The sequence below is a fragment of the Montipora foliosa genome, chromosome 3 (assembly GCF_036669935.1).
Source record: "Montipora foliosa isolate CH-2021 chromosome 3, ASM3666993v2, whole genome shotgun sequence".
Lineage (NCBI taxonomy): Eukaryota > Metazoa > Cnidaria > Anthozoa > Scleractinia > Acroporidae > Montipora > Montipora foliosa.
The window spans coordinates 5,020,980-5,030,979 of record NC_090871.1 but is presented as its reverse complement, the minus strand read 5'-3'; the positions used below and the strand labels follow the sequence as shown (position 1 = coordinate 5,030,979).

The following is a 10,000-nucleotide window of genomic DNA, read 5'->3' as shown; positions in this document are numbered from 1 at the left end:
ACCATGCCTTGAGCCTTAAAATCAGCATCAATTGTCTTTTTGGAAAAAACAGGACAGTGAATTCTTCCCATACAACGTTACCTGATGTTAGAAATAATCTCTAAAATATTTAAAATTTTAAAAAAATCGTAGGCCAGTTTTACAGAAAATTCAGTTTTATTGAAATACATCTCTCTTTACGCATTCGTCACCCCCTCATTTTAGTCCGCACTTACGTGGAACTACAGGCCAACAAAAACAGATTAAAAGTGACCATTAAACGGTTTGTGAAAAATGTTCGTAGTTTTTGTGTATAGGAGATGTACTGTATGTTTACATTCCATCTAGTACTAAGAATTAGAAGAAAAGTGTGTGAAATCAGCCTTAAAGTTCATTATCTCCGGTCACCCATCTTGATTTGTGAGCTGATGTAAGCAGGTAAAGAATGTATCCGATAATTATAAATAATTAAACCGGTACTATAACTTCTGTCCTTTTACCAGAAGATTTAAATGTTTTTCTGACAGCTAGTAAATTAAATCCAGAGGAAAGTGAAAAAGATCAGCACACTATTAAAGAAGAAACCACTGGAGGGAGCAAGCTAACAAAGGACAGGGTTTATGTAGAAGAGTTGCGGCTTCCAGAAATCATGATACCACTGACAAGACCTAAAGGTACATGTACAGTCTGTAAATGTGTATTTGAAACTGTCAACATTAGACTGCATTTTTCTAATTTTGGTACTTTGTTATTAAATTTTAACAATTATTCGCCGAAGGCGAATTGATTATCGGTGAATATTCACTGAGACGAAGTCGAGGTGAATATTCACCGATAATCACTGAGCCTTAGGCGAAATCATCTTCACTTACAATGGCAAAACGACTACTGGCAGCCATTTTGTCCGTCGAGGTGATTATCGGCTGATAATCCGAGATAGCGAGCCAATGAGAGCACGCGATTTTGTATAATCACCTGTGTATTTATACTAAAATCTATTAATTAACCCATTCACTCCTCAGGCACCCCAAGATGCCCCCATTTTACGAATATAGTTTTCTGACATTAGACAAAGTAAAATCTGTTACATGTACATGTAACTCTCACTCCTAGGAGTCAATGGGTTAACAAAGGGGTCAGTACGCAGCTACATATTACAACGGCTCTCAGGATTGGTTCAGAAAACAATGGACGCAAAGAACGATACAAAAGAAACAATGGACCCTATCTCTAAAAACAATAGAGTTGTATCCTAAAGGGATTCAATGAAATTAGAGGTTGTAAAGAGCTGCGTCCTGTCTCTAACAAAGGTATCGTAAGTTCAAACTGTAAATGTAATGATGGCAAGTGTAAATTCAAGACAGTGTGTTTAAACAGGTGTACAGTGTAACACAAAAAAAAAACAATAAAAATACTAAAATTGGAACAAACTGATGGTAAATAATATATACATGTAGATGCAGTTTGATCCAAAACAAAATCATTGCCTCTACAATGTAGACGTATGTCCGACTGCTTTGTGCCTTGCTCATGTGATTGTAGTTGTGAGAAGGACTGTTGGTGACTAATGACTCTCCAGTCTTGACAGAAGTCAATTCTGATAAATTGGCTGCAGGCACGTACACCGGGGGGGGGGCCCCCCCCCCCCCCCCACCTGATAAAAAAGGTCCGCTCAGTCAGATCAGAAACAGCAAGATAATAACAATCAAAGAAAAGGGATGAATGAATCAACTTTTTCATGTGTTCTTAAGGTTGGCTCAAGCTTAAAGTGCACCCCCCCCCTTAAAGGCCCTTAAAAGACTGACAGAGGTACACTGTATTATGCTGTCAAGAAAGTACCTTGAGTTACTGTATCAGCAGAAGGATGTTGGAGTCATTTTGCTAAGATTTCAGAAGTTTTGTTAAGCAAATCAAGGGATATTAGATTTTGGTTGTAGTATGTTTGAGATTTGATCAAAGAGTTGATTGTATTCTGAAACTGTTGAACGTTGTAAACTCAAAAATCTATCATGACCAACCATTACTGTTTTCTTTTACATGAGGCATTTCCTGTGCAGAGAAATCCAAGACAAAGGACTTGCACACACAACATGCATTTATTGAGACTTACTTGAGTTATCCAACAAAAACTGAGCAGTTTGCCAGCTTCAAGAAGTTTGGTGATCAAGTGATGAACTTGGGAGATGCTCATGACAGAGGAGTCCTTACAGGAGAAAAGAACGTTCGCAGTCTGGAACAGAGATTAGCCAAGGTACACTGTCTATAACAAAAGAGTTTTGAAAACTTTAAGGTGAGAATTTCACTGGTTTGGCGTCAGTTCCAGCTTGAACAAGCCATTAGGTCACTGGCCGGCAGCTTGGTGTTGCTTGCCTTGTCAATTTTCTTTACTCTCTAACTGGCAGTCCAGAAAAGATCTCGGAAAAAAGACACCTAAAACAGCTCAGAATGACCCAAAAAACATAACACAGCACTCTGTGACACTTTCTTTGATCTATCATTGAATTATTTGCTTTCAAACTTAATTGCCGAGCAAATCGCAACCGCCGTAATGAATTTATCTTTCTGCAGATCGATAACAACAACACCAACAGAGTGTTGTCTGCCTGTGGTCTGGGAGTCAAAGTCAGGCCACATTGGTGGCAGGCGTGTGTTCTGACACCACTGTGCCATCCCTGTTGCATCCCAATGTTGTCAATGTTTGTCAGAATCTTTTTCCAAAGGTCATTAATCTAAATGATAAATGATTATTATTTAAATTAACCCTTAATTTAGTCAAACAGTCTTGTTACAGATTTGGTTTACTTAACTATCCTAGCAACTTTCTGCACTGGAAGCAGGAAGCCAAAGAGGACCAAACTTCCTTAGACTACAGTTATACAACCAAGTATTGGATGAGATTATTGCAGATTCTCAGACATTTGGACCTCTCTTAACAAGGATTAAAGTAAATACCGCTTTCTTTCTTTTTATGTAGTTTGTTGTGTTTGCATGAGATGGTGTTGCTTGATTATGATTGTTCCTCTCTTGGAGAAAATTATATTTCGATAGGTTATAATAATTGTTATTTTTTTTAATTGTAGGATGAATATGACAGTTACATGTCACATTTGTTGGACACGCAAAAACCATCTCAGCATAAAGTACTCTACCATCACATTGATAGTCTCTCTGAAAACCCCTCTGCCTCAGATAAACTGAAAGATGAGGAGAAAAGAGTACAGGCTTTGGAAAAGGAAGCAAGGGTCCTTTTGGATGAAAATGCGAGGTACAAGCACATGAACTATTAATGAGAGAAGTTCAGGAGTGATCCTCACACTTACTGTAGCTGGACAATTAAGTAATTTTTGCTTTTACAGATTCCTGAAAAATTCAACAGGATTCAAATCCACATGACCTCTGCAATGCTGGTGCAATGCTCTACCAACTGAGCTAATGAAGCCACACAGTTGGGAGCAGGACAGTGAATTTGTTGGGTTCATTTGTTCCTTTGAAGGACGTGATGAATGAAATGAATGTATATTTGAGCACCTGCATCGCAGAGGTTATGGTTTGAATCCCATTGGAGCCACCTGAATTTTTCAGGTGTCTATAAAAGCAATAATTTCTTAAATTGTCCAGCTAAGTGAAAGGATCACAAAGTTCTCTCATTCGTCTATAACCCACACTTCAAAATATACATTCAATGACATGCCATTTTATTTACGTGAACTACTGGTTCAAATAGTCTCTAATTCTTAAAAAAAAAAAACATCTCTGAGTCACAAGTATATCTGTTGTAGCACTATTAGAGCATTTCTACTTTATTTTTGTAGATGTTTCCTACTATCAACTTGAACCTAGTTTAAAAGAAAATGACCTACATGTGTAGGTTGAAATAAAAATAATTAATGACCTAGTTTGGTTGCAATTAATCTAAGGAACAAAATGACCTGCAAAATCTACACAGTACATCGACAGTATACATATACATTGTTTTTGTTTTATTTTTTTACGGGGTTAATATTATGGGTAAGTGATGGTTCGACAATACTCAATGCTGTACACGCCAGGGAGTCAAGCTGTTTGGCTATCCAGCCAGAAAGACTATTGATATCCCACAAAACTGATGTTGCATTTATATATATAGCACATGTTTTTTAATAAAATTACGAGCAACAAGATAACAGTCAAAATTGTGTGATACCTTGAAGTTCATTACTGAACGAATACCGGCTAGAAAAGGGTACAAACCGGTTGTCCTCAAAAGATACCACTACTTTCAAATGCCTCGCCAATGACAAAGCAGGAAGCAAACACACCTCACTAATCCTTAATTATTTCTAGTATTTTAAGGGTAATCTGAAGCTTGGGGGTGGGGGGGGGGGGGGCTCCCATATAAAAAGGGGAGGGATGCTCATCATCTCACTTACATGTATGGGGGTAATTTTTGGATTTTGGTCTCACTTTTGTAGGGTGTTCTGGGCAAAACGCCATCATACATTTGTATGTAGCCGTGAAGGTCTCCTTTAGGGTTGCATGCAAAGAAACATAAAAGTGTATATTTACTTTAGGGGTCAAAAAAGCCTGGGCCACACCCAGATTGGTCTCCTTTAGGGGGTTCATTTAAAATTTCCGATGCGCATCCCTCCCTTTTTTATATGGGAGTCTACCACCTCCCCACCTCCCCACCCCCCCCCCCCCCCCAACCCCGGGATCTGAATAGCATGTCAACGTGAGCCAATAATACTGCTGAGCACTACATAATGGCAATAATTTTAATGTGCAGATTAACCCAAGTCCTTCATGAAGAAGAGGTGCGCACATCAGAAGAGTTACAAGCCAAAGTTGTAGTTGGTAAGACACTTCTTACAGTGTACATTTGTATATCTAACATACTTTGACGCTACTTTGACACTATGAATGCAACTTAAAAGGTTACGATTCAAGGACCAATGTTTCAACATGCTAGCCAGGCTTTGAGCAACTGGCCCCTGGCTGTTTTGTGAATGGTTACTGTAACAGTATCGCTCAGAAATACCTTAACCGAAAAGCGCGCACAAATTTATATGCATATGTGCGTATAACCATACATATGTACACATATTTGCGTATAAATATACGCGAATATGCATCTGCCTCATTAACTACATGTAGGTTATTGTTTTGCCATTTTTGCCGAGTAATCGTTCTAAAGAATAGCTTGAAAGCACTAAAATAGTACATGACTATGAAGTATATGGAAAGACGTACGTTTGTCAACAGTTGTTTTCTTCAGAATACCAACCCACACTAGAATTCTACCAATATAATGTAACTTATCTATTTAAATAGAAATTTGTTTTATTGGGTCAGCTCCAATAATAATTTCATTATTGCTACGTAAAACTACCATACATGTACTTTATGAAACCTAATACATTGTAGGACTTGTTATGGCAAGAACTCAGTAAAGTACTTGCCGGCTATTACTTGGAACAAGATTTCTGATACCTTAAGATCCCTAAGCACATTATCAGCCTTTAAAAAAGCAGTCAGATAGCTAAGGTTTTAGCTAATTCTATATACACTGTAATATCTATGTTCTTTTGAGTAATTGGGCTTTTTATTGTATATAGCTATGTCATGTAATTTTTATGTCTTATTCTGTAAAATTAATAACTTTTAGGATTTCCATTTCTTTATTTCTCTTGGCTTATTAGCATATTTTTTTTGCTAGAGGTCTAATCAACCTCATCAATCCCGAGATTAAATAAAGTTTCATTCATTCATTCATTTCATGAGACTTTTAGGGTATTAAAAGGAGCCTCCACTCAAACAAGAAAATTACTTTGAACCACAGAACATAATGCTAACAATAGAAATTGTTCGAACTTTATCCAATGAAAGCATTTTGTAGATCTGAAATTAAATATTAATTTAAAAAATGCTTGTTTTGATTTTCAAATTTTCAAGAAGGATGTACATGTAATCTTTGGGGTCAACGGGGATTGTCAGTACGCACAGCAAATCTTTCTTGAAAAGGTAACAACCTGGGCCCTTGGCTACAATAAGGTCGACGAAATTAGAGGAACTAGGAAAGAGTGAGGTGGAAGGGCTTGTGAAGACAAGAATCCTTAGAAATTCCATTATTGACTGAGGCGTCGTGGGGAAAGCTTAGAGCCAAATCGACGCATTGTTTACTTCCATCTCTAAAAACAGTTTGAAGCGCGGAAGTTTCCAGAGGTGTCGGAAAAGGATTGCAAATGAAAGGCCCAGCCGTGGCTGGATGTTCTATCTCAGTGAACAAAAAGGTATCCATGGTGTCAGGAAAGCGGACCGCTGAGGAGTGGTTTGGTGACAATGGTTGTGGATTTTAAGCCCCAGCACGGTAGTTGATTGGCCAACTGAAAGTGAGAAAATGAGCGATGATGCGGTCAGAATAGTGTTCGAGGGCAGAGTTCCATAAAGGAAAATTCAACTTAGACGGAATGGGAATATGAGCACCAAAGGCATTCAGGAGCGGCGATTTTGAGCAGAGAATAATTATGATGAACAACTGCTGCATGTGAGTGGGTGCAAGAGAGTGAAAGTCGACCAGGTGGCGAGGTCAGAACATGCAAGGAGAGGAGAGGAGGATTGGCAAAGGTATTGGATTGGTCAGAGGCAGGTGGAGGTGGAGAAAAGGTGACTAGTCAATCAGACGAGGGAGGCATTGGGCATGAAGCGATGGTGTGTTTGGGAAGTTTGCAATACGCACAAACGCGTTCCACTGCCTGTTGATGTGACGCATTACAGCAGGAGCCAGTAAAGGTTCCACTCACAACAATAATTGTGCTCCCGGTTGCTACTGGTTGCTGTGAAGTGGGTGTTGTTGTTGCTTGGAGTGAGCAATTTTGCGGAAGACTGTTTGACTTGGTGATATGAAAGCACTAAAATCGTCACCCCAAATGCAGAGCCTGGCTTCGATGCAATCCAAACTGTGGCGTGAAAGGATAGAACGGCATCCCAGCGATACTTGGATGCTAGATGCACAAGGGACATCAAGTGTTGTTGCATTAAAGCTTGTTTTGCTGGGGTTTGGTTTTAAAATGTGGAGCTCAGCGAGTCTTCAGTGTCTCTAGGTTTAGCGTATATTCCCCACAACAACTCCAATTTCAGTCAGAAATTATCTTCATTTCAAAAAACAAAGATGTCCCTTTCGTAGCAATCCTATGTTCCTTATTTTTTTGACTAATTTCCACCATAAATGAAGAAAAGATGTCGAACATTCAAAAATAACTGTACAGGAGAATAACGACAAAAATTGAAACAAAAAAAAAGGAAAAAAGACACACCCCGACCCCGGCCCATGTATTCACATGAGAATAAATGTTTTTGTGACTACTGTGCATTGGTGCATGGAGTAAGGGTCCGTTCCTTTGGGATGATCCTAAAAAGGATCACTGATCCAAGATCACTTGGATCACGGTGCATCAAAGGTACCTGAAAAATCCACTCCCATTCCTTTGATGAAGCATGATCCAAGTGATCTTGGATCAGTGATCCTTTTTTGGATCATCCCAAAGGAACGTACCCTAAGTCTCTGCAGTTACATGCAGCATAACGTTATGCTAATGAGGTAAATTTTTGACTTGACTTGGTCTAAGGTCTTGTAAGCAACCCACCTAGACTTGACATTTTGGGTGGTTGCTTAATACAGGACGTTCAACTGTACCCTAAATTAATTCTTAACCCTGTTTATTTATTTAATATAAATTTTATTAATTTATTTGTTTGTTTGTTTGTTGGGTGCTTACAGAACCCCAAGCCAAGGCTTCTGTTCACATTGAGGAAGTTCCAAAAGACCTTGAGGAACAAGTGGAGGAGTTACATGCACAGGCAAGGATAAACTGCAAACAATCTCCTGACATTTGACATGAGCAAAGCCATTAGGGGAATGTAAAATAAATAGGAGATATACCCTGTTGGTAAGGAGAAACTCTGGGTTTCAGAGCAGGATCCCAGCCATCATTCTCTTGAACAATCCCTGACCATTCTTTGTGTCTCAAAGAGTGCCAAGTTGTGTTGAGGTAATGTTTAGAAAGACGAGCTACAGTGGTTATTGAGTTTAAATAATGACACAAGACCTAGATGAGTGTCTTTAGACCCAATAAAACATGTGCTAAGAGTTTTTTTAACAGCTTTAAAATACAATGTTCGAAAGGGACAACCCTCTTAAATAATTTTTTTAATTTGCAAAAAAGAACATACAATGTTGATGCACTTTGTGGACTTGAAAAAGAACACGGGAATAGGGTGAGGCAAATTGGAATGCCATGTGGATCATTCCAGGACCAGATTTCACAAGAACACATCTTCAAGACTCATCTACATGTAAGCCAGTATTCTGCTGGTCAGGCTGATAATAATAATTATTGCTAAGAAAACCAAGGTACTGTTAGAACACTGCAAGAACCTGAGGCAACCCATCATCAAACGGTTGGTAAAGTTCGTTGTTTTTCCCACTGAATCTTCTGCGCCCAAATTAAATAGGTACGGGGACAGAGGGCAACCTTGTCTCACTTCTCTTGATAGGCAAAAGTAGTTAGTACAGAAACCATTATTTAAAACTGCACTTTCTTTATTAGCATAGAGAGTAGAGATCCAGCGTTGGATTAAATAGTGCAACACTTCTTTGTATAAATTCCCATTCAATTGTGTCAAAAGCTTTTCGAAAATCAAGCGGTAAAAGTGTGGCAGGAATGTTCTGAAGCTTTGTTTGCTCAAGAATATCGTTTATTAGCCTGATATTTTGTCTGATGTATCTACCTTTTATAAAGCCTGTTTGGTCGGGATTAATAAGAAGAGCTAAGGCTGGTTCCATTGTCCTGGCAATGACTTTTGCCGCAATTTTGTAGTCTAGGTTTAATAAAGTTATCAGACGCCAATTAGCAAGTGTGAAGAGGTCGGAATCCTCATTAGGTATGAGAATCTGAGACAAGCGTCTGGTGGTTTTCCGATATGTCAGCAAAAATCTGGGACAGCCCGGAAAACTAGGCTTAACGATGCATGCACATAGGACATCATAATGATTATACATGACGTATGCTCACGTATTGTTAATGAATTTTGAAGGATGTGGCTCAGTTTTTAGAGCCCAATAAGTTCTAACTTGCCAGTGCTCTAAATACTGGCATTACAAGGTCTTACTGGATGGCATTGCTCTGGGTAGTCACTACAGTGTAGTTCAACTTTTAACTGCTTGTGAACACTTGTAAGTAGAGAACTGTCTCCCTGTCCTACTGGTTGGGGCAATTGCCGGTTTTTGTTTTCTATCTCATCTTAGTTATACACCTGTATGTCGGGAGTTGTCAATAATTGAAAGCTTACAATATTATTATTGTAAGTACACATTACATACATGTAATGAATGTAGCATAAATTATAAAATGTATCTTGTAAAAATGATATTGTCTTGATGACAGATTTTAGCTCAGTTGGACCATATTGACGACATCAAGAGACACCAAAAGGAGTACTGTGTACCAGTCACTGTTTGTCAACATCTTGAACATTGCATCAAGGAAACAGAGGTAAACACTAATTAAAAATATTCTTATCCTTGCTATTTTTTATGGGAGAAATCCTCTTTTCAAGGTCAAATCATCACTTTTTGAGGTGCAAAATGTATTGACATAAGCACTGCAATAACTACAGTTGTCAGATATCTATGCTCTGGCTAACAGAGGAATGGAGTCGATAGGTCACCAAAGGGAAGATGCTGGTAATGGCAGTGATATCAATGGATTTGTCTAAAGCCTTCAGTCTGGTTCCCCACTCACTACTTCTAGCATATTAACAAACCGGTATTTATAAAATAATGATTTATTTTCCATGTAAGATTTTAAAAAAATTAATGTGTGCAGACAACGAAGAGCTGTAGATTCAGACATTGATCCAGTTGTTTTTTAAATGCAGTTACATGTATTTCATGGTGTTCAAGTCACAAATATCTGTTTCTGCAATAACATGATAGTAAAGTTTAATAACACCAAGCATGGGGCCATGTTCTTGGATGATAAGG

At 38.5% G+C, this 10,000-nt stretch overlaps 1 protein-coding gene across 3 annotated transcripts in view; it reads left to right on the top strand.

Moving 5' to 3' along the window:
• The window catches only part of LOC137996558 (uncharacterized protein C6orf118-like), a 17,490-nt gene that overhangs the window by 3,119 nt on the left and 4,371 nt on the right, over positions 1-10,000 (top strand). For all 3 annotated transcript variants that reach the window (XR_011122328.1, XM_068842011.1, XM_068842010.1), the window contains exons 3-9: positions 507-653; positions 2,022-2,230; positions 2,795-2,923; positions 3,060-3,244; positions 4,745-4,812; positions 7,736-7,815; positions 9,402-9,509. Coding sequence is in view for 2 of the 3 variants with exons in the window: in XM_068842011.1 (XP_068698112.1) it covers positions 507-653; positions 2,022-2,230; positions 2,795-2,923; positions 3,060-3,244; positions 4,745-4,812; positions 7,736-7,815; positions 9,402-9,509 (926 nt within the window). In the remaining variant the exon portion in view is untranslated. The remainder of the gene's footprint in view (positions 1-506; positions 654-2,021; positions 2,231-2,794; positions 2,924-3,059; positions 3,245-4,744; positions 4,813-7,735; positions 7,816-9,401; positions 9,510-10,000) is intronic.